The sequence below is a fragment of the Hypanus sabinus genome, chromosome 9 (genome assembly GCF_030144855.1).
Source record: "Hypanus sabinus isolate sHypSab1 chromosome 9, sHypSab1.hap1, whole genome shotgun sequence".
Lineage (NCBI taxonomy): Eukaryota > Metazoa > Chordata > Chondrichthyes > Myliobatiformes > Dasyatidae > Hypanus > Hypanus sabinus.
The window spans coordinates 134,340,134-134,365,147 of NC_082714.1; the positions used below are offsets into that span (position 1 = coordinate 134,340,134).

At 39.0% G+C, this 25,014-nt stretch overlaps 1 protein-coding gene across 1 annotated transcript; it reads right to left on the reverse strand.

Moving 5' to 3' along the window:
- Positions 1–21,319: 21,319 nt before the first annotated feature.
- Positions 21,320–23,648, reverse strand: bhlhe23 (basic helix-loop-helix family, member e23). Its single transcript, XM_059978760.1, has one exon. It carries the CDS (start codon positions 23,607–23,609, stop codon positions 22,860–22,862), a length of 750 nt encoding a protein of 249 aa, XP_059834743.1. The 5' UTR covers positions 23,610–23,648; the 3' UTR covers positions 21,320–22,859.
- Positions 23,649–25,014: the final 1,366 nt, after the last annotated feature.

Below are 25,014 nucleotides of genomic sequence, written 5' to 3' on the forward strand. Positions count from 1 at the left end.
GAGGAGTGATGAATACAGGACCGTAAGGGACATGTTTGAATGCACACAGAACACAAAATAATGTAGATGAGCTTAAAATACAGTTAGATATTGGCAGGTACTACACTCTGTGCATCACAGAGTCTTGGCTGAAAGATTACTGCTAGAAGCTAAATATTTAAGGATACACATTTTATTGAAAAGACAGACAGGTAGGCAGAGGGAATGAAGTGGTTCTGTTGGTATGAAATGAAAAGAAATCCTTAACAAAAATTGACATAGGATAAGAAAATGTAGAATTCTTGTGGGGAGGGTTAAGTAACTGCAAGAGTAAAATGACTCTGATAGGGGTTGTAAATAGGGCTCCAAATGGTAGACAGGATGCTGGTTAAATTTTATAACAGACTATATAAAAAAACATGAAAGAAAGGCCATTGTAAGTGGTCACTGGGACTTCAATATGCAAGTAGACTGAGAAAATTAGGTTGGCACTAAATCACATGAGGAGGAATTTGTAGAATACTTAAAAGTGGCTTTTTAGAACAGTTTATGGTTGAGCCCACTAGGGAAAAAGCATTTTTGAATTTGGTATTGTATAATGAGCCAGATTTGATTAGGGAGCTTAAGGTAAATGAACCCTTAGGAGCCTGTCATCATGTTATATTAGAATCCACCCTGCAGCCTGGGAGGGAGAATTTGAGCTCGAATATATTGGGATTACAGTTGAATAAAACTAAATACAGAGACATGAGAGAGGAGCTGGTCAAAGTTGATTAGAAGAGGATGATGGTTGTGCAGCAATGGCCTAAGTTTCTGGGTGCGATTTGGCAGATATGCGATCATTTCATCCCAAATAAGAAGCATTCTAAAGGGAGCATGAGGCAACAATGGTTGACAAAGAAAGTCAAAGACAGCATAAAAGTAAAAAAGTGGGCATACAATTAGCAGGAAGCTAGAAGATGAAGAGTCTATTAAAAACCAATAGAAAGTAACTAAAAGAGCAAAAAGGAGAGAAAGATGAAATATGAAGACAAGCCAACCAACAATTTAAAAGAGGATACCAAGAAGTTTTTTTCAGATACATAAAGAGTAAAAGAGAGACAAGAGTGAACATTGGACTGCTGGAAAATGGCACAGATATAGTAGAGAGCGCAAATAAATAGTGGAAGAACCAATTAAATATTTTGCACTCGGTCTTCACTGTGGAAGATATCGGCAGTGTGCCACAAATTTGTGAGGGTCAGGAAGCAGAAGTGGGAGTCGTCATTATAGCTAAGAAGAAATGCTTTGGAAGCTGAAAGTGAATAACTCATCTGGACATGATGGGCTACACCCCAGGATCCTGAAGGGGGTAGCTAAAGAGATTGTAATGATATTAATGAGTTTTCAATAATCATTAGAGTTGGAAATGAGTGGAAAATTGCAATTGCCCATCCACTCTTTAAGAAAGGATGGAGGCAAAGGTCAGGAAATTACAGACTAGTTTGCCTAATTTCAGTGGTTGGCTAGACTTTAAGAGTTCTTTACTAAATATGACATTTCAGGGTACTTGGAAGCACAATATAAAATGGGCTGAAGTCTGCATTGTTTCCTTAAAGGGCTACTGCTTGCCAAATCTTTTGGAATTCTTAGAGGAAGTAATAAGCAGGATAGACAAAGGGGAGTCAGTGGATATTGTTTACATGGATTTTCAGAAGATCTATGACAAGGTGCCACAGGTATTGCAGGAAAGATACTAGCATGGATAGAAGATTGTCTGGCTGACAGAAGGCAAAGAATGAGAGTAATTGAGCTTTCTCTGGTTGGCTGCCAGTGACAAGTAGTGTTTCACAGGGGTCAGTGTTGGGAGCACTACTTTTCACATGATATGTTAATAATCTGGATGACAGAATTGGTAGCTTTATGGCTATGTATTTGAATGATACAGAGATAGGTGAAGGAGCAGGTAGTGCTGAGGTAGCAGGGAGAATGCAGAAGGACTTGGATAGGTTGTGAGAATGGGCAAAAAATGCCAGATGGAATACAACATAGTAAAATGTGTAGCCATGCATTTTGGTAGGAGGAATGAAGGTGTACTGATTTTCTAAATGGGAAGATAAATCAGAAATTAGAGGTGCAAGGGGAGTCCTAATGGAGGATTCCCCAAACATTAACTTGAAGGTTGAGACAATGGGATGTACAGAAGGCAAATACAATGTTAGCATTCATTTTGAAAGCACTAGCAAATAAAAGCAAGATTGCATGCTGAGATTTTATATGGTGCTTCTCAGATCACATTTAGAGTATTGTGAGCAGTGTTGGGCTCCATGTCTAAGGATGGATGTGCTGGCATTGGAGAAGCTCCAAAGAAAATTTACATTAATGATCCCAGTGATGAAAGGATTAACATATGAGGAGCATTTGACCTGTACTTTTAACAGACGGGGCTGGGGGCGGGCGGGGGGTAGGGGAGGATCTTATTGAAACTGATCAAATATTGAAAAGTCCAGATAAAGTGTACATGGAGAAGATGTTTGCAGTAGTGGAAAAGTCTGGAACTTGGGAGCACAACCTCAGGATAAAAGGACATACCTTCAGAACAGAGATGAGGAGAAATTTATTTAGCCGGAAGATAGTGAATATGCGGAATTTCTTGCCACAGACAGCTGTGCAGGCCAAATCATTGTGTGTATTTAATGCAGAGATAAATAGATTGTTGACTTGTAAGGGTGTCAAGGAGAAAGAGAAGAAAAGAGAATGGAGTTGTGTGGGAAAAATAAATTAGCATTAATCAAACGATAGTCAGACTTGCTGGACCAAATAGCCTAAATCTGCTACTACATCTTATGCTCTTCCATTTTGGATTTTGGTTTGATTTAATCCTAGAGACATAAAAGACTGCAGATGCTGAAAATTGAAGCAAAAAATAACTACTGAACATTTCATGCTTAGGCCCTGAAATATCAAACTACTCTTTGCATTCAAAGATTCTGCTTGATCTGCTAAGTTCCTCCAGCTGATTTAATCTTCCTCAGCTAGTGGACATTAGCCAAGTAATTGAAATATCCTGTGCACTAACCCTTCTCATTTCCACAAAGAGCTTTGACTAGTGGCCAATCGGTGTCTGTGATTAATTAACTAAGAGTAAGTTAAAGGACAGACAGCAGGGGCAAGTGCAGCAGCCATCAGCTGAGTGGACAGATTTCGGGTGGAGATCTTGAGGTGTCAATGAAGAGAGGCTTCTGTAGGAGAAAGTAAAAGAAAAGCTCAATTTTTTTCCTGCCATTCTTTATATCTGCTCTGCTAGGGTATTAGAGATGTCAGGCAAGATAGTTGAATGCTCGTCTTGTGAGATGTGAGAAGTCAGAGGCTTCTAGTGTCCCTGATGACCACAGCTGTGAGAAATGCATCCATCTGCAGCTTCTAACAAACCACGTTAAGGAGATGGTTGAATGCTGGATCATTCAGGAGGCTGTAGGGGTGATAGATTGGAAATATTAAGAGATAGTACAACCAAGCTTCAGAACATAGGAAACTAGGTGACAGTCAGGAAGGGGAAGAGGGTTAAGGAGCCAGTGCAGAGTAGCCCTGTGGCCATTCCCTTCAACAACAAGCATATCACTTAGGATACTATCAGGGGAGAATGACCTAACAGAGGAAAGTCACAGTGCTTGCGTGTCTGGCATTGAGTCTACCTCTATGATTCAGGAGGCAAAGGAGGAAAAGGGGCACACTGTGGTGATAGGGGATTCATTAATTAGGGAAACAGACAGGATGTTCTGTGGGCGTGAACAAAATTCCTTGATGGTATGTTGCCTCCTAGGTGCCAGGGTCCTGGGATAGTTGAGATTGAGTCCTCAGCATTCTTAAGTGGGAGAAGGAACAGCCAGAAGTGGTGGTCCATGTAGGTACCAATGATAGGTGTAGGATGAGTGATGAGGTTTTGAGAGGGAGTTCAGGAAGTAAGATGCTAAGTTAAAGGGCAGGACTTCCAGGGTTGTGACCTCAGGATTGCTACCCTTGTCATATGCTAGTGAGGGCAGAACCAGGAAGATTATAGAGTTTAATACATGGCTAAGGAGTTGGTGCAGGAGGGAGGGCATAAGGCTTTTGGATCTTTGAGCTCTCTTTCAGAGAAGGTGGGCCTGTAAGGAAGGGATAATATCCTAGTGGGAAGGTTTGTTAATACTGCACAGTGGGGTTTAAACTAGATTACAGGGGGATGAGAACTAAAGTGCCAGAATAGTTAGTGGAGACATTGAGGAGACAGATGTTGGTAAGACCTCAGACTAAATTAGGAATCAAAAGGTTGAGCATGGTGCGACTAGTGTCCTGAGCTGCATATATTTCAAAGCAAGAAGAATCGTAGGAAAGATGGAAAATAGTGCTGAAGATGAGAGAGCCGATTTACAAACAAAGGCAATAGGCAGTGTGGAGAGGCTGTTGACAGGGCAAAATTGCAGTCAACAGGATGAGTTGCAATGTAAAAGGCAGACAGAATTGTTAAGGGTGAAATCAGGACTGAAAGTGTTATATTTGAATGTGAACAATATACGGAATAAGGTAGATGAACTTGCAGCACAGTTGCAGATTGGCAGGTATGATGTTGTAGGTATCACTGAATCATGGCTGAAAGAAAATTATAGCTGTGACCTTAAGGTCCTGTGATACACTTTGTATTGAAAGAACAGGCAGGAAGGCGTAGGGGGTAGCATTGCTCTCTTTGTAAAATATGAAATGAAATCATTAGAAAGATGTGACATATGGTCGGAAGGTGTTGAATCATTGTGAATAGAGCTAAGGAACTGCAAGGGTAAAGAGACCCTGATGGGAGTTGTATACAGCAGTAAAGATGTAGCCTACAAATTATGTTTTTCATTTTTCAATCTTTTTTATTGATTTTCAAATAAAGAATATACAAATTGGAAGAGGAGTTTAACAAGTAGATAATATAAAAGCCATATAGACAGCAATAATAAAAACAGAAAGTATATAATGTCAAAATCAAATGGGTAAAATATTATGCTGTTATATATACAATGATCAAAAAAGACCTACAACTCCTCATAGCAATCATAAAAAAAAATTGGAAATTTTATTGATAAAGAAAAAAAAAACCCACTAACTAAACTGAAACAAAAAAAAGAGAAAGAAAAAAAAAGAAAGATTGGGCAGTCCAATTGAGGATAAAAGTAGAAAAAAAGAGAGAGAATAAAAAACACATCCTTCCAGTCATCTCTGAACCTTCATGGATAAGGATTTTCCCCAAAGAGAATAAAGAAAAATAAATAAATAATATAAACTAAAACTTGTGAAAATATTGAATAAAGGGTCACCAGACTTATTCAAAATTAAAGGATGTATCAAATGTCCGGCTTCTAATTTTCTCCAAGCTTAATGGAGGAGAGCCAATAGAAAACAGTGGGCGAGTTAGATTCTTTCCAATGTAGCAAAATAGCTCTCCTAGCCAGTAAAGTTGAAAAAGCTATCACATATTGGGTGGAAGCAGACACTTTGCTTGCTTCCTCTGGAATAATCCCAAAAATTGCTGTAACTGGATTAGGTTGAACATCCATATCTAAAACTTTAGATAATATTCCAAACACATCCCTCCAAAAATTATTTAAACTTACACATGACCAAAACATATGAGTTAGAGTAGCCATTTCTGTGTTACATCTGTTACAAATAGGGCTTATATTCGGAAAAATATGCGCCAATTTATCTTTGGACATATGGGCCCTGTGTAATATCTTAAACTGAATTAAGATATGGCATGTGCAGATAGATAAATTATTGACTAAATAATAAATTTTACTCCATTGATTATCTGAAAGTGAATGTTGAAGTTCTACTTCCCAGGTACGTTAAACCCTATCATTAAGCAACATGTGAGCATTCATTAACTGTTTAGAAATGATAGCTATTAATCATTTTTGAAAAGGTTTAAACTGAAAAATAACATAAGCCAAATTTAAAGAGCAGGCCAGGGGGTAATTCAGTAACAAATCACGTAAAAAAATCCTAACCTGTTAATACCTGAAAAAATGTGCACTCGAGATATCATATTTATCCATTAACTGTGAAGAAGACATTAAACAGTCTTGTAAAAACAAATCTAAAAATCTTTTTATGCCCTTAATTTTCCATGTTAAAAAGCCTTATCCAAAGTTGATGGTTTCAAAAAGAAATTAGAATAAATATTATTAGGAAGTAAAAAATAATTTAATTCAAAAAACCTACGAAAGCCTACAAATTACAATTGGAGATAAAAAATGCATGCCAAAAGGGCAATGTTACAATAGTCATGGGGAACTTCAATATGCAGGTAGATTAGGAAAATCACGTTGGTGCTGGATTCCAGGAGGGGTAATTTCTAGAGTGCCTGTGAGATGGCTTTTTAGAGCAGCTCATGGTTGAGTCTACCAGGGGTTTATTCTGGATTAGTTGTTATGCAATGAACCAGAATTAATTCTGGCCTTAAGGTAAAGAATCCCTAGGGAAAATTGATCAAATTATGATTTCACACCCTGAAATTTCAGAAGGCGAAGCTAAAGTGAGATATTTTGAGAAGGTGAAGCTACTGTGGGAGGCGAGGGAGGAGATTGCTAAGCCTCTGGCGATGATCTTTGAAACATCATCAATGGGAACAGGAAAAGTTCCAGAGGACTGGAGGGTTGTGGATGTTGTTCCTTTATTCAAGAAAGGGAATAGAGATAGCCCAGGAAATTATAGACCAGTGAGTCTTACCTCAGTAGTTGGTAAGTTGATGGAGAAGATCCTGAGAGGCAGGATTTATGAACATTTGGAGAGGTATAATATGATTAGGAGTAGTCAGCATGGTTTTGTAAAGGGCAGGTTGTGCCTTATGAGCCTGATTGAAATTTTTGAGGATGTGACTAAACATATTGATGAAGGAAGAGCACTAGATGTTGTGTCTATAGATTTCAGCAAGGCGTTTGATAAGGTACCCCATGCAAGACTTATTGAGAAAGTAAGGAGGCATGGAATCCAAGGGGACATTGCTTTGTGGATCCAGAACTGGCTTGCCCACAGAAGGCAAAGAATGGTTGTAGACGGGTCATTTTCAGCATAGAGGTTGGTCACCAGTGGAGTGCCTCAGGGATCTGTTCTGGGACCCTTACTCTTCGTGATTTTTATAAATGACCTGGATGAGGAAGTGGAGGGATGGGTTAGTAAATTTGCTGATGACACAAAGATTGGATGTGTTGTGGATAGTGTGGAAGGCTATCCACACTAGGCTGTCAGAGGTTACAATGGGACATTGATAGGATGCAAAACTGGGCTGAGAAGTGGCAGATGGAGTTCAACCCTGATAAGTGGGAAGTGGTTCATTTTGGAAGGTCAAATATGATGGCAGAATTTATTATTAATGGCAAGACTCTTGGCAGTGTGGAGGATCAAAGGGATCTTGTGGTCTGAGTCCAGAGGTTGCTCAAAGCAGCTGCACAGGTTGACTCTGTGGTTAAGAAAGTGTACGGTGCATTGGCCTTCATCAATTGTGAAATTGGAATTAGGAGCCGAGAAGTAATGCTGCAGCTATATTGGACCGTGGTCAGACCCCACTTGGAGTACTGTGTTCAGTTCTGGTTGCCTCACTACAGGAAGGATCTGGAAGCCATAGAGAGGGTGCAGAGGAGATTAACATGGATGTTGCCTGGATTGGGGAGCATGCCTTGTAAGAATAGGTTGAGTGAACTTGGCCTTTTCTCCTCGGAGTGAAGGAGGATGAGAGGTGACCTGATAGAGGTGTACAAGATGATGAGAGGCATTGACCGTGTGGATAGTCAGAGGCTTTTTCCCAGGACTGAAATGGTTGCCACAAGAGAACACAGGTTTAAGGTGCTGGGGAGTAGGTACAGAGGAGATGTCAGGGGTAAGGGCTGCTGTTAACAGTGGTGGAGGCGGATACGATAGGGTCTTTTAAGAGGCTTTTAGATAGGTACTTGGAGCTTAGTAAAATAGAGGGCTATAGGTAAGCCCAGTAATTTCTAAAATAGGGACGTGTTTGGCACAACTTTGTGAACCTAAGGGCCTGTATTTTGCTGTAGGATTTCTACGTTCCTTCTATGTTTCTATATCAACATTACAGTTCAGTAAAGGAAAATGCAGAGCCATGTGAGAAGAATCAGGCAGAATTGATTGGAATAGAACACTGGTGGGAATGACGACAGAGCAGCAATGGCTGGAATTTCTGGAAACAATTTGGAAGGCGCAGGATATATACATCCCAAAGAGAAAGAAGTATTCTAAAGTTAAGATGACACAACCGTGGATAACAAGAGAAGTCAAAGCCAATATAAGGGCCAAAGAGATGGCATGTAATAGAGCAAAAATTGATGGGAAAATAAAAAAAATTGGGAAGTTTTTAAAGTCCAACATAAGGCAACTAAAAGTCATTAAGAAGGTAAAGATGGAATACAAATGGAAGCCGGCCAATAATAATAAAGAGCATAACAAAAGTTTCTTCAGATATATAAAGTGTAAAAGAGAGGTGAGAGTAGATATTGGACCACTGAAAAAGGATGCTAGAGAGGTAGTAATGGGGGACAATGAAATGGTGGACAAACTGATTAAGTATTTTGCATCAGTCTTCGTTATGAAAGACACTAGCAGTATGGTGGAAGTTCCATGTGTCAGGGGTCATGAGGTGTGTGAAGTTACCGATAATAGAGAGAAGGTTCTTGGGAAATTGAAAAGTCTGAAGATAGATGCGTTACCAGGACCAGATGGTATATACCTGATGTTCTGAAAGATGTGGCTGAAGAGATAGTGGAAGCATTAGTAATGATCTTTCAAGAATCACTAGATTCTGGGCTGGTTCTGGAAGATTGGAAAATTGCAAATGTCACTCCACTCTTCCAGAAGGGAGAGAGATGGAAAAAAGGAATCTATAGATTCACCTCAGCAGTTGGGAAGATATTGTAGTTGATTATTAAGGATAAGGTTTCAGGGCACTTAGAGGCACATGATAAAACAAGCTGTAGCCAGCATGGTTTCCTCAAGAGAAAATCTTGCTTGACAAATCTGTTGGAATTCTTTGACAAAATAGCAAGCAGGGTAGGCAAAGGAGAATTGTTTGATGTTGAGTACTTGGACTTTTGACATGGTGTCACACATGAGTCTGCTTGACAAGCTAAGAGCCCATGGTATTATAGGAAAAATTCTAGTATGAATAATGCAGTGGCTGATTGGCAGGAGGCAAAAAGTGTGAATAACTGAGTCATTTCTGACGTTGCTGGTGACTAGTGGTGTTCCACTTGGGTCTATGTTGGGACTGATGTTTTTTTTATATTATATTCAATGACTTGGATGATGGAATTGATGCCTTTGTTGCAAAGTTTGCAGATGATATGAAGATAGTTGGAGTGTCAGGTAGTGTTTTGAGAAAGTAGAGAAGCTATAGAAGGATTTAAACAGATTAGAAGAATGAACAAAGAAATGGTAGATGGAATACAATGTTCGGAAGGGTAAGGCCATGCATTTTAGTGGAAGAAATGAAAGGGTTGACGATTTTCTAAATGGAGAAAAAACACAAAAGGGCTGAAAGTCCTTGTGCAGGATTCCCTAAAGGTTAATTTGCAGGTTGAGTCTGTTGTGAGAAAGGCAAAAGCAATGTTGGCTACAATGAAGCACTGGTGAGGCCACACTTGGAGTTTTGAGAGCAGTTTTATGTTTGGAAGGATGTGCTAAAACTGGAGAGAGTTCAAAAGAAGTTCATGAAGATTATTCCAGGATTGAACAACACTCAAGAGAAAATCTGCAGATGCTGGAAATCTGAACAACGCACACAAACTGCTGGAGGATCTCAGCAGGCCAGGCAGCATCCATGGAAGAAAAGTCAGTCAATGTTTGAGGCTGAAACCCTTCCACCTGACTAGAGAAAAAAAGCTGAGGAGTAATATTGAATGGCTTGTCGTATGAAGAGCATTTGATGGCACTGGACCTGTATTCACTAGAATTCAGAAGAATGAGGGGTGACCTCTTTGAAACCTATCACATGGTGAAAGACCTTGATAGTGTGGATGTAGAGAGGTTGTTTCCTGTGTTAGCGGAGCCTAAGACCAGAGGACACAGCCTCAGAATAGTGGAGGATCCTTTTAGAACAGAGCTGAGGAGGAATTTGTTTAGCTAGAGAGTGGTGAATCTGTGGAATTCTTTGTCATGGGCAGCTATGCAGGCCAATTCTTTATGTATACTTTGAGGAATTGAGGATATAAAAATTCATTTTGAACCTATGTAACCTCTGGCTAAAAGAATAATTGGGACTGAATAGGTATTTTTGAACTGAAGTAAACTTCAGCAGTAAAGTTCAGCAGTTGGCTAAAAACCTGCTTATCCTAGTTCTCCCTTGGTTTGCAGAGAGACATTGAGAATTTGATAACATTGTACATTGTTCCCTCATTTGAGTAGGGGAGGAAGACTCACCGATAAGGACAGGAACGAACATCCATTTGTAATTAAGTCAGGGCCCAGCAAAGGGAATAACTGATAAGGACTGGACAGTACATCCATCTATAATTAAAACTTGATTTAGCGGACTCTTATCTAGTAATTAAGTTTAGCACCAACAGACTTGGTGAGTATACCAGTTCAAATAACATCTTGCAGCAGTAATTTATGGGGCTTACTATGTATAAGTATATGGCTGTAACCTGACTAAGTGGGCCCACTTGTCAGATGGTGGCAGTGCTGCCATGCTTTCCCTTCAAAAACTAGCTCTCAAACTCCTGAAGGAGGGTGCGCAATAAACTCTTGTAAATCTAAGAAGCTGGTCTCCTGAGTTTTATTCAGATTCAACTTTAACAATTGAAGGCAGAGATTGATAGATTCTTGATTGATAAAGGGCTTGAACAGGTACAGGGAGAAGATAGGAGATTGAGGCTGAGAACAAAATTGTATCAGCCATGATGAAATGATGGAGCAGACTCATTGGCCCAAATGGCCTAATTCTGCTCCTCTATCTTAAGGTCTTATGGTCGTATTAAAGTATTATGAAATACTTTTCATCTATCATTATGTTTATCATGCATGACCAAGTCACTTGCAAAATTAGAAATATTTTATCTGTTCTTTTTATTTTCCTTTTGCCTTTTATGTTAGTCATGTACAGTGTCTCCAGGAGATCATAAGTGTGGCACATTTTATCAGTAAGGAAGTATAAAAGTATTTCTGCAGTAAAGGCTGTCTGGAAATGTGGGATGAAGGTTAATCCCACAGGTCATTTGGATGCCTCTGAAATGACTTCTACCTTTCTAAGAATGAATTTTTCTGTCAGTTAGGATCATTATATTTTGTCTTTCACCCTGATTAATGTCTGAGGGAATCTGTGGTTTAATGGTATCTGTAATACTCTTAAATCTTAGATTATACTGTGGAAAATCAAGGTATGGTTCTATAAATGATGAAGGTTACAGAGGAGAGCTACAAGTCTTAAGTCCCTTAGTTACCAGCTTAGGCTTCAAGAATTAGGGCTATTGGCAGAAATGCCAGCTTAGAGAAGGCATGATTAAAGATATTTTTTAAATCACAAAGGGATTAAGAACAGAAGAAATAAGAGAAGGGCAGGCTCTTGTGCCAGTTGTTTCATGGCTTAACTAATCTGAAAACCCTTAACTCCCTTATAGTCCAAAATCCCATCTTCCTCAACCTTGAATATACTTAATGAGTTGCCTTACAACTGGAGAATTTTAAAGAATCTAAGATTGGAAATTATTCCTCTTCTCACTTAAATTGATGTTTACTCCTTCTGAAAACAATGCTTCTAGGTTCCACAAAATGGAAAGCAAATAAGCAGTTCTACACAATCAATCCCCATCAGATTCTAAGGCATCAATAACAGCAACCTGTTCTAAGCTCTGCTGCGCTCAGATGATTTTCATATGACTACTCCATTGCTCCTCAGCCTGGTGAATTTTCTCTAAAATATCTGCAGGGCAATATATCTTTCCCTAATTAAGGAGACAAACATAGTCTGTGGTGCATTGTCTCATTAGGATTTTGTAGAAAGATTGCACCCTGTTCCTCTTACAACTAAAGATAAGATTGCAATTGCAGAGGCAAAGTTATGATGGCACTAAATTGTGACTCCTTCATGTCCATCTAGAAAAGCAGTTTAATTTCTACCTTTGTCTCTCCTTTTCCTTTTCAGGGTGGAAGAGATTCTGTTGAAGACCCTGACCTGGAGTTACACTCAGACTTCGGCTATTTGTGGTGGTGGGACCTGCTCCTGTAAGCTCACGGCTGGCTGCTTTTCGATATCTTAAGATGTGGCCTAGGAGATGAACACGCCTCTAGGGTTCTGAGGTTTTGTGGTCCTGTGGATGGGCTGATTCAGTGGCACCGACTGAAGCATCACAGGAGAGAATGGAACATCAGGAACAACAGGACGACTGTCAGAGGCTCCATACTTGATGAATTGTGCTCTCCCTCGGTGGTGGGTGAGAGAATGCTGCTAATTCTCGGGCCATAGAGCTCGGGGAAAAAAAGTGGTACAACAGACTTTTAACACTATACATCAGTGAATTGTTTTGTTATGTCCCCCCTCTCGTTGTGAAAGAGGACACCTCTTTTTCCTTTTAATAGGGAGAGAGAACCTATGACATGTCGAATTGTTGGGTGAATAATTTTTTTTGTTGAAGTGCAGATTATGATCTTTATCAGGGACTTTGCTATTGCATGCTCGGTGGGAGAAGGGTGCTGATGCTTTTTTGCACAGGTGTGAGGTGTGGGGGAGCGTTGTTGCTTTGCTGCTGTGTGTGCATGGGAGGGGGAATGGGGGTCCTTGGAGTTCTAACATTTTAGCTGTCACTTATTCTTTGGGGCATTCTTCTATTTTTGTGGATGTCTGCGAAGAAAAATAATTTCAGAATGTATATTGTATACATTTCTCTGATATTAAATGAAACTATTGAACTGTTGAATTGAACTAATTTCTTGATGTATCCATACCTTCTTTTTTATGCAAGACACCCAAATCCCTCTGTGCAACAACAATCTGTAGACCATATAGGGAACTCTGTTACATTCTGTTCTGTTGGAGGAATTAAATAAGATGCTTGGGAAATCAGTGTGAGTGAGCCTGAATATAAAAGTCTTTGTGCTTGGACAACTAATGTTTTTGATTCAGTTTGGATATCAGATTTACTGGAGTCCATTAGAAGGGTATTTTCCAACTCTGTGTGAACCTTTCAGACTGAATTTTTCAGTGAAACAAAGGGTACAAGTGGCAATTCAAGTGAAAATACATGAGATGAATTTTGGCGTAATTGAAGTTTTGGTTTATACAGTCATGCATGGCTATGTAACAGTCCTCTAGTAATCATTGCTAAATCCTGCAATGTGTTATAACGTGTAGCCTTTTATCACATATTTGTGGGTTCTGAATGAAGTTTGTTAAATTGCATTATTCTTGTTTCTGACTTTTCTCTTTCTCTGAGAACCAATTTTCTATGCTGATTTTGGCTATAAACTATTTCATCATGTGTCAGCCTGGTGCCTGTATTCTGATGTATCCTAATGAAATAACTGAGATATTGGGACATCCACCTACATGTTAGATTTGGTAGAAATTGTTTTATCAATGTCAGTTTAACACTGAATAGTATTTCTCAGAAAATTCCACACAGTTACTGAAATCTGTTTCATTTAATCTATGCATCATTCTTGGTAGTTCCTTCAGTTCACAGATGAGTGCTTCTGTTCCAGTAATATGAGTTCTGAAGGAGGATCCACAAAATTGTAGTCAGGGTGTACTAGACAGGCAGGTTTCTAGCTTGGGAGTTGGTACACTCTTACCATTTACACTGAGCATCTGTGTGCCCCCAATGAGTGGGCTAATATCATCCTGAATGCCCCTTTCCATGAGCCAAAGACTCCCACAAACTGGTGAGGAAATTTAGGAATATCTCTGAATCATTACCTTTGGCTATCTGGTAAACTCTCACTGTGATGAAGCTTGATATAGTGTGCTTGTTTTGTCAGTCTTGCAACAAATATGCAATTAGGACCCCAAGGTTGAGGACATTGACTGAAAGGAAACTAAAGTTGGCTTGTTGATCCCAGCAATGGATCAGAATTTTGTAGTATCACATTGCTAACTTGCATTGATAATGATGAAAGGGCTGTTGATATTTTTTGGTAATCAACTATGAAAATCTTATGGAATTAGCGAGGAGCTTTTCAGTGAATGTATTCAATTGGCAGCAAAATTTGTTTGCTTATTTTTTGTATCCCCTAGAAGATTCTCTGGTGAAAGTTTGTTCATGGGTGTAATCACAAACTCGGTTTGTAGATAGGACTCTAATTCATTTTACGATGTGTTTCTGGTGTCTGGTCATTCCTTTATTTTGTTGCTATTTTTTGGTGATTTTGATTGGGTCGGCCTGCAGCTAATGAACATAGCTGAATGGAATATGCCTGAATTTTTTTGATTTTCTATTTTATATTCTGTATTTTTCACTCTTTCTTTGTTGTCTTTTGCAGGATTGTGGCTTTTGCATGTGGGAGGGAGGGAGTGGTGTTAATTTTTTTCTTTGAACAGGTTCCATGGTTTTCTTTGCTTTGTGGCTGTCTATGGGGAAGACGAATCTCCGGGTTGTATTCTGCATGCATACTTTAATAATAAATGTACTTTGAATCTTGAATCTTGAGTAGACTAACCAGTCCTATTTAGTTTGTTTGAAATACTCCAACACCACATATTCAAAAGTACATTTGTAAAATATTCTTTAATACAGACTAATATAAACTCCCAAACCTTTTGGTTTATGGGTTTCCATCAACAATAAAGAGAAAACATCCTGAAATAGGAATAGATCTTCAACCATCAACTCTCGGAAAATGAATTTTCAATTAAATGTCCACAATCCCTTATCTGAAATCCTTCAGACTAGTTGCATTTCGGAACTCAGAATTTTTTGGATTTCAGAAAATTGATAATTATATTGATAATTAACCTGTCTCAGCGTGGATGGACTTTAAGACCCAGGGGAGCTCCGGACCTATGCGCATCCTCCCATATACTTTAAATCATCTCTAGATTACTTATAATACCTAAAACAATGTAAATGCTATGTAAATAGTTTTATATTGTATTGTTTAGGAAATAATGACAAGAAAAAAGTCTGTACTTGCTCAAACAACAAGTACTGGAGAGTGAACTTCTGGCTTTTCCCGATCCACGTTCTTTTACAAATACTATTACAATTTATTTATAGAGTAATATACTGATAAATGAAATAGTGGGATAATTATAGACCATAAATACATTAGCACATTTTATTTCCAACAAAAACATTCAATAAAATATAAAAATATACAGCTTCAAATGAACCAAATCAAACACATGGTAAATAACTTATTGGAATAAATGTAGAACGTAAATACTCTAGGACATATACAGGTTTAAACTAAATATGTACAGGTACCTCTAGTTAAGTTACATTACGTCTGGCAAACAAACTTCAGTAATTTGTCTTTCTGTTTCTTTATATCATATACAGTAGTAGTTCTGACACCATATTCTTCAGTAAGACGCCACGCAGACACACAAAGATCAAGTTTCTGCAATAACTCCACTTTCTGTGTTATTGATAGTGATGGATGCTTCCTTCTCTTTGTCATTGTTGCCCATAGGGGTATCTGCAGCTCTTTTTGACATTTTCACAGTGAAATTAAACACAAAGTCAAAGATGAACACAAAATATCAATGAATACATGTGTAATCAGTACGAGTGCTGAGCCACAACTGACATCCGGCGGCCTCTGCTAGTGCTGCCATGTCACACCTGAGTGAAGTCAGCTGCTGGCGCGCCAAACAAGCCTTGTTACAATATGGTCCATACTCCACAAAAAAATCTTCAGTTTTTGGAGCATTTCGGATTTCAGAATTTCAGATAAGGGATTGTGGACCTGTAGTACATTCTTTTTTAAGATGTACAAACAAGCTGGATGAACTCAGCAGGTCGGGCAGCATCCGTTGAAATGAGCAGTCAACATTTCAGGCCGAGACTCTTCAGGCCGAGGCTTCACATTCTTTGCTTGTGAAAATTAGCTTGTTTTCTGATGAAAAGCCTTGGATCTGAAATATTGACTATGTTTCTTTTCTCACAGATGGCTGCCTGGCCAGCTAATTATTTCCAGAAAGTTGTTTTTCTTAAGTGCAGGTGGCTGTTCCTGTTTTTAATTTTATTTATCATATTGTTTTACCTGAATTTCTATAATTTAAATATATTGTAAATTTATTCTTAAATATGGTAATGATTTACCAATTTAAACCTATTTCATGTTCTTTAATATCTCATAACTGGAGGTATTTAGAATTAGTCTATGAAGGCTTTCGAATGTGTGAGTGCTCAAAAGGCTTTGGGATCTGTCACTTGGGGTACAATTACCAGTCACTGTGACTTCACGGGACACACGTAGCAACAAAGCCCAGGACTCAACTGCACACTTAGGACTACAAAAACAAAATGCAGCCGTGGGATTAGTGAGGGGGTGATTGAATTTCAATCGCAAATTTAAAAAAAGAACAATACAGCCCAACATTACAAACTAATGAATTGTTCTGATGAAAGTTCATCTATTTGAAGGGTTGACTGTTTATTTACCTGCATTTACAAACTGATCTGCTTTTTTTAACTGAACAGAACATTTAGGTGCATGAACTATTGGCAAGCTAATTTGAGAAGTTAAAATCAGATGTATCAGTACTACAATTGAGTAAAGATAGCTACAGAGGCATGAGAGAGGAGCTGGCCACTGTTGACTAGAAGGAAATCCTGGAAGGGATAATGGCAGAACAGAAGTTTCTCGGAGTAATTTATAAGATGCAGGATCATTTCATCCCAAAGAATAAAAAGCATTCTAAAGGGAAAATAAGGGAACCAAGGCTGACAAGGGAAGTCACAGACAACATAAAAGTAAAAGAGAGTGTAAACATTATTGCAAAAATTAGCAGGAAGCTAGAGGATTAAGAAGTTCTAAAAAAAACCCAACAGGAAACAATTATAAAAAATTAGATGAAAAGAAAATGAAGTGCTAAAAGTAAGCTGGCCAATAATATAAAAGATGATACCAAAAATTTACTTTCAGATGTATGAAGAGTAAAAGAAAAGTAAATGTGTACTTCAGGCCACTGGAAAATGATGCTGGAAGATTAGTAATGGGGAACAAAGAAGTGATGGACAAACTAATTTTTGCTCAGTCTTCACCAGCAACATGTCAGAAATTCAAGTGACTTTGGTGGGGGGTAGGGGGTAGAAGTTAGAGTAGTTGGTATTACTAAGGAGAAATGCTTGGAATACTGAAAGGACTGAAGGTGGCTAGTTCACCTAGACCAGAACGACCACACCAGAGAGTTTTAAAGGAGATAGCTGAAGATATTATGGAGGCATTAATAGTTATCAATAGTTATCCTTCAAGAATCACAAGAAAACAGATATGGTGCTAGAGAAATGGAAAATTATAAATGTCAGTCCACACTTTAAGAAGGGCAGGAGGCAAAAGACCGAAGATTATAGGCTGGTTAGCCTGAATTCAGTGGTTAGCATTATTTTATAGTTCATTATTAAGGTTGAGGTTTCAGGGTACCTGGAAGCACATGATAAAATAGACCAAAGTCAGCATGATATTCTTAAATGGAGATTTGGCTTGACCAATTTGTTGGAATTCTTTGAAATAATAGGCAGGAGAGACAAAGGAGAGTCAGTAGATCTTCTTTACTTTGATTTTCAGAAAGCCTTTGACATAGGTGCTGTACATGAGGCTGCTAAACAAAATAGGTCATTGTATTACAGCAAAGATAAATGGGGAGAGAAATCAGAATTCAGAAGTGCAAAACATAGAACATAGAACATAGAAAACACAATTCAGGCACTTTGGCCCACAAAACTGTGCCGAACATGTCCTTGCCTTAGAACCACCTAGGCTTACACATTGCCCTCTATTTTTCTAAGCTCCACGTACCTATCCAGGAGCCTCTTAAAAGACCCTATCGTGCCTGCCTCCACCATCATTGCCGGCATCCCATTCCACGCACTCACCACACTGCATAAAAAACTTACCCCCAACATCCCCTCTGTACCTACTTCCAAGCACCTTAAAACTATGCCCTCTCATGCTATCCATTTCAACCCTGGGATAAAGCCTCTGACTATCCACATGATCAATGCCTCTCATTATCTTGCACACTTCTATCAGGTCACCTCTCATCCTCCGTTGTTCCAAGGAGAAAAGGCCGAGTTCACTCAAACTATTCTCATAAGGCATGCTCCCCAATCCAGGCAACATCCTTGTAAATCTCCTCTGCACCTTTTCTATGATTTCCATGTCCTTCCTGTAGTGAGGTGACCAGAATTGAGCACAGTACTCCAAGTGGGGCCTGATCAGGATCCTATATAGCTGCAACATTACCTCTCTGCTCTTAAACTGAATCCCATGATTGATGAAGGTCAATGCACCGTATGCCTTCTTAACCACAGAGTTAACCTGCATAGCAGTTTTGAGTGTCCAATGGACTCGGACGCCAAGATCCCTCTGATCCTGCACACTGCCAAGAATCTTGCCATTAATGCTATATTCTGCCATCATATTTGACTTACCAAAATGAACCACCTCACACTTACCTGAGCTGAACTCCATCTGCCACTTCTCAGCCCAATTAGGTATCCTTTCAATGTCCCACTGTAACCCCTGACAGCCCTCCACACTATCCACAACACCCCCAACCTTTGTGGCATCAGCAAACTTACTAACCCATCCGTCCACTTCCTAAACCAGGTCATTTATAAAAATCACAAAGAGTAGGAATCCAGGAACAGATCCCTGAAGCACACCACTGGTCATTGACCTCCATGCAGAATATGACCTGTCTACAACCACTCTTTGCCTTCTGAGGCCAAACCAGTTCTGGATCCACAAAGCAATGTCCCCTTGAATCCTATGCCTCCTTAGTTTCTCATTAAGCCTTGCATGGGGTACCTTATCAAATGCCTTGCTAAAATACATATACACTACATCTACTGCTCTACCTTCATCAATGTGTAGTCACATCCTCAAAAAATTCAATCAGACTCGTAAGGCATGACCTTCCTTTGACAAAGCCATGTTGATGATTCCTAATCATATTATGCTTCTCCAAATGTTCATAAATCCCGCCTCTCAGGATCTTCTCCATCAAATTACCAACCAGTGAAATAAGATTCACTGGCCTATAATTTCCTGGGCTATCTCTACTCCCTTTGTTGAATAAGGGAGCAACATCTGCAACTCTCCAATCCTCCGGAACCTCTCCTGTCCTCATTGATGATGCAAAGATCATCACCAGAGGCCCAACAATCTCCTCCCTCACTTCCCACAGTAGCCTGGAGTACATCCTGTCTGGTCCCAATGACTTATCTAACTTGATTCTTTTCAAAAGCTCCAGCACATCCTCTTTCTTAATATCTACATTCTCAAGCTTTTCAGTCTGCTGCAATTCATCGTTCAATTGCCAAGATCCTCTTCCATAGTGAATACTGAAGAAAAGTATTCATTAAGTACCTCTGCTATCTATTTTGGTTCCATACACACTTTTGCACTTTCACACTGGTCCTATTCTCTCATGTCTTATCCTCCTGCTCTTCACATACTTGTAGAATGCCTTGGTGTTTTCCTTAATCCTGTCGGCCAAGGCCTTCTCATGGCCTCTTCTGGCTCTCCTAATTTCATTCTTAAGCTCCTTCCTGCTAGCCTTATAATCTTCTAGTTCATTACCTACTTTTTTGAGAAAGGACTTGGGAATCTTAATGCAGGATTCCCCAAGGGTTAACTTACAGCTTGAGTCAGTATGTAATTCTAGGCACTATAGGGCATTGGTCAGGCCACATATGGAATATTGTAGGGAATTTTTAGATTCATTTCAATATAAGGATAAGCTTGTGTGAGAGAGGGTCCACAGGAGTTATATAAAAATCATCCCATGGATGAAAGGGTTAAAATGCTAGAAACATTTGATTGTTCTGAGCCTCTATTTGATAGAGTTTAGAAGAATGAGGGAGGATACCAAATATTAAAAGGCCTGGAAGAGTGGATGTGTAGGGGATGTTTCCAGTAAGGAGAGTCTAGGACCAGATCGCAAAGCCTTAGAATGAAAGGATGTCTCTTTAAAATAGAGATGAGAAGGAATTTCTTTCGCCAGAAGATTGTGAATCTGTGGAATTCATTGCCACATATGGCTGTAGAGGCCAAGTCACTGGGTATATTTAAAGCAGAGGTTGACAGGTTCTGGATTGGTAAGGGTGTCAAAGGTTGTGGGGAGAAGACAGGAGAAAGGGATTGAGAGGGATAACAAATCTGCCATGAAAGAATGGTGGAACAGAATCGAATGGCCTATGTCTTATAGTCTTTCAGGAGCTCAATTTCCATATTTAATAAGTCTACTTCATAAGTCAAATCGGTGCCTCACTATGAAAATAGAAGGGGCTAAAAGAGGAGGTGATTAAGAAAAAATGAACCCAGTATTAATATCACTTCCATTTTAATTCTACTGTTTTCATGGAGCAGCAGAGGGTAAACTATTCCCTATTGTTTAAGTAGAGACTTAATTATTATGTCTCCTGTGCCCAAAGATCCAATTTGTATTATCCTGCTTATTTCTTTGTATTTCAGGGTTGATATTAATTACTTCACTGTTTTAGGATTCAAGGTTTAAAGGTCCAATATCATTTGCTTCTGATGAAGGAATTTCTTCAGTTTACTGTTACCACTAATCTGCAACTTCATAAGCTGATATCTGAAACTTCTTTTTTTCAATTGTTATCTGATTCTGCTGCATTTATAAATTTATATTAATTTTATATCCAACCTCCCATAGTTTTAATTTCAGATTTTTTAATGGCCCATTGAAAAATATAACATTTTTGAGGAATCATAAATTAATATTTCTGTTTCCTGACATTAAAGTAGCTTATACATTACTTAGGCACAATTCCAAGTTGAACATCATATAATGCTCATGTATAAACCTGCTTGAAAGCTTTGGGCACTCTAAGAATAAAGTTCCCAAATACTATTTACAGCTGAAAATAAGTGAATTGATATTTCCAAGCAACATTTTGTAGTACTCCCCAGGAAAGCTGATGTTCCCCAGCAAATTATAGTAATGGTATCATAAAAGAAATTTGACAAAACCATATTCATACCCCAGTATGGAGGGACGATTGAAACCCTCTATTCCAGTGTAAGATTCGGAAGTGGGATCCGACAGTACTTCAGTCTGCTGTTTAATTCTTGCAAGTCAATACGTTATTGTTTCCATCACTACATAAACAAATTTCACGCATGCGTTAGTTATTTAGACTTAACTTTAATTAATTCGGTTAAAACTAAAACTGAAATAGATATAACTAAATACAGAAATCACATGCCGATAAATTATGCTCATTGTTTGATGATCAAAAATTGCAAGCTCAGAAACATCGCCGATATTAACTTTTAAGCGTTTAGATACAATTTAAGTTTATATTTAAACTTTTAAATAATTGTAATTTACTCGAGCATACAGACAACGTTCTTATGAAGATCTTAGTACATTCCGCGCCTTTTTCACAGATCAACATCCTTTATGTTTTTCGATTGGAAATATGTTTAAATGTGTTGTCTAAATTCACTAATTCATAACGCCGCATGAGAGGAAAATTTGTCGAAACGATGAGTGCAGGGTGATATCTGCTTTGTCTGGAGCTTCATTAAAATACCTGTAACAATGAACTGTGAATAACATTCTTAATTATATCGCATTCAACTTTTTCATTAAAGTTTTACAGCAGAGACATTCATTGATTATAAATTCATATGTTTAAAACTTACAATAAAATCAAGATGTAATAACTCAGGCGATAGTTTTTTTTCGCATGGTATTTTGATTCACGAAAAGCTTTTCTCTAGCAAATCTAGTTTAGAAGTTCAGATGATTTGCTAGCAATCATTGGATTGCCATCGTTTAATAACGTGGCGAAGCATGCAGAAAGTCAAATTGTTATTACAATAACAAGAAGAAAATATCATTTATCATAGAATATTATTCATTTCTAAGCGGATCAAGCCAACAAACAACATAACCGACAACGTATTTTGACCTGTTAAATTTATTCGATTAAATACATATACATGAACGAAGCTGTTGGTAGTTGAGCAGGAAAAAATAAGTGACTTTGGAAATATATTTGTCATAACATGTTTTTCAATGGAATAGCGAAGAACACCAGAGCAAATAACGTTTACCTAAACGTCTGCTATTAAGTGCATGGTCTGCGGCATTTAACCAAATTTAATATACAATCATTCTCCTTAAAGGCCGATTTCGCACTTTCTTCCCTTAACCTTAACAGAACTGTTTCCCATCGACGTCAAATGCATGAACAGAGTTAATCTGACAAAATATAAGACCCTTTTTTAAACTCGGGCTGAAATATAAATGCCTCTCACTTCGTAAATAGCATTATTCATAATAATGTTACCAGATTTAATGGGAAATCGATCTCTTATAGCTTTTGATCATGGCGTATGGATGTTGCATAGTTAACAACTGTTGAACGCCCTAAGGAGTGCAGTGATTTATAAGACATTAAAAAGTAACTCACATATTCCATAATGTAAGTCTTTTATGAGCCATTTATCCATCTATCTATTCAGATCATATTCTACAAACAGGAAAGGATCACGATAAGGGGCGGGTGGATGTGGGGATACTTAAAATTCCCGCAGAAGGGATGCTATCTGGAGACAAAATGTAGATGGGATTTATTCGATACAGAAACCAAAATGAGCAAGAGAAGTTTATAGATCCACAACCGAATGGACGTTTGAATGGATGGACAGATGGATGAATGGAATATTGATTAAGGCTTGTCGTTACAATGTTTGCAAAGACTGGAGGGTGTTCCTGTGTACACGGCGCATTTGTCCGGACAAGAAGCGATAGAAGTACCCGTGAATGGATAAACAGCAGCCTGTCCAAAAGAGCTGAGAGTGTTAGTCAGTGCAGCTGCAGATGGAATGGGTCCTGTCAGGGCCTGGCCCTGGTTCAAATACGCTACCAGCCGCCTCATTTCATCCAAAGCCTGAGCCTGCATCAGGATGTAGTTCTTCGCCAGAAGCAAAGTGGCGATTTTGGACAGTTTTCGTACCGATGGGCTGTGAGCATAGGGGATCACAGATCTAAGGCCATCCAGTGCATCATTTAAGTCGTGCATTCTTCTCCTCTCTCTTGCGTTAATACTTAGCCTTAGCGACCGCGGCTCTTTGCCTTTCTTGCCAATTGAACTTTTTAGTTTGTTCTCGTTGTCACTGCATAGATTCCTTGTGCTCCCGGCCGAGCGACCGTCGCTATCTTCTTCGTCTGCAGTCTGTTCTTCGCTGCTTTCTGTTGTCTTTGGATTCTGACCGATGGTGTATGGAGTACAGCTTTGTGCAGCCCAGCTCTCCCGGTTTTCAGCACCACGGCTAGTTCCACTGTAGCTAAACGTAGATTGGCCGTAGCGCTGGGGCAGATCAATATATGTGTCATTGACAATGGAATTTAACTCATCCCTCCCTTTGACAGAGATGTTTGCGGTGTTGTGAAATAGATCTCCTTCCGCAACGTTCATGTTTTAGAATCAGTCACTTGAATCAAAACAATTACTCCTTTTCGTCTTTCTTCAATGTTATTTGTTCAGCGTTTTGAAGAAAAAAAAAGTCCACATACAGCTGCTGTGAAAACGGTGGCAGCTCCGCGACTCCTACTCCAGCGTGTCCTGACACCGGGAGGGATGTGCCTCACTTTCTATCCCACTTTCAGGTTATTACAGAGATTCGCCTGTTGGGACCTGCCGTCCACCCAATCAGGAGGACGCTTTAATTAATAGGATTAAAACGTTTTGAAGAAAAAGGAAGGCAGCTGCCAATACTTGGTTTTAATCTAAATACACGCGCGCGCACACACACACACACACAGACACAGACACACTCACACTCAAAGTCTGATGACCAACGAAAGCTCCGAAGCTGGTATCAATAATCCAAACATTTTTATCACGTTAGCGGCAAAACATCACAACAAATTCCCCAACGGCTACGGGGCAAAGACAAAAGGTCAGGCGGCCAATTCAGTTGTTTGTACACGAATACGTGCAAAGAGAAGATAAACTGAGAAACTTATGAATAAATTAAACGATTGAACATCAGCTACAATGAACAGCCTCCCCCACGGTTTTCTGCAAATCCGTGGTTAATTTGTTTTGAAAGTTTTATTTACGCACCTACAGTATATTATTTCCGTACAGTTCGGTGGGGTTGGAAAAAGATTCATAAATGGAGAGGGCGATTCGGCCCATCGTTTTTTTATTTGTGAAAGACGCAATACAAAGCAGTATAGCATCGTCTATATTTACTAAATTATGTTTGCTTTAATTATGCAACAGGGTTGAATAAGTGACGGAAATAACAATCATCACATGCTTCAAATATCTTCAGGATAGTAAAGGTGAATATCATAAACGGACTTGTTCATTGCTCATCGTGACATGGTATTATTATGGCGGTCAAATTGACTCCAGGACAACAATAACTTCAGCCACATGAGATACTTTTACCCTGTGGCTAATCTTCAGGCCCGAAGAAGTGAATGCTGTCATTGATGACGAACGCTGAAGCAGTCAAGTCTTCGTGGAATCGGACGCCTGCGTTAATTGTATAACATTGTGACGTTAAGGTGGATAACATTAGGGGCACCAGAATGCCAGGCATATGAGAATCTAACGACACTTCCCGCTGCATTGATCCGATATGATTATCTTCCAGTTTCACTTTCTCACAGCAGGTGGTCCGCCAGGTCTCACTACAAGCTCTATTCAACAAACACCAAATGTATCATGTATCTGGAAGGAAGCTTACCTCGAAAAAAAAAGAGTGCTTTTTGCAAGAAGGGCTAGCTGCTCACAAAATGTTTGCGAATTTATCACAGGGTGAAGTCATTAAAATTTAAGACGCCTCGCAAAAAAAAAAGGAACTGGA

Coding starts and splice junctions, on each gene's coding strand:
- bhlhe23 (XM_059978760.1), bottom strand. CDS start 23,609: ATGAACGTTGCGGAAGGAGATCTATTTCACAACACCGCAAACATCTCT.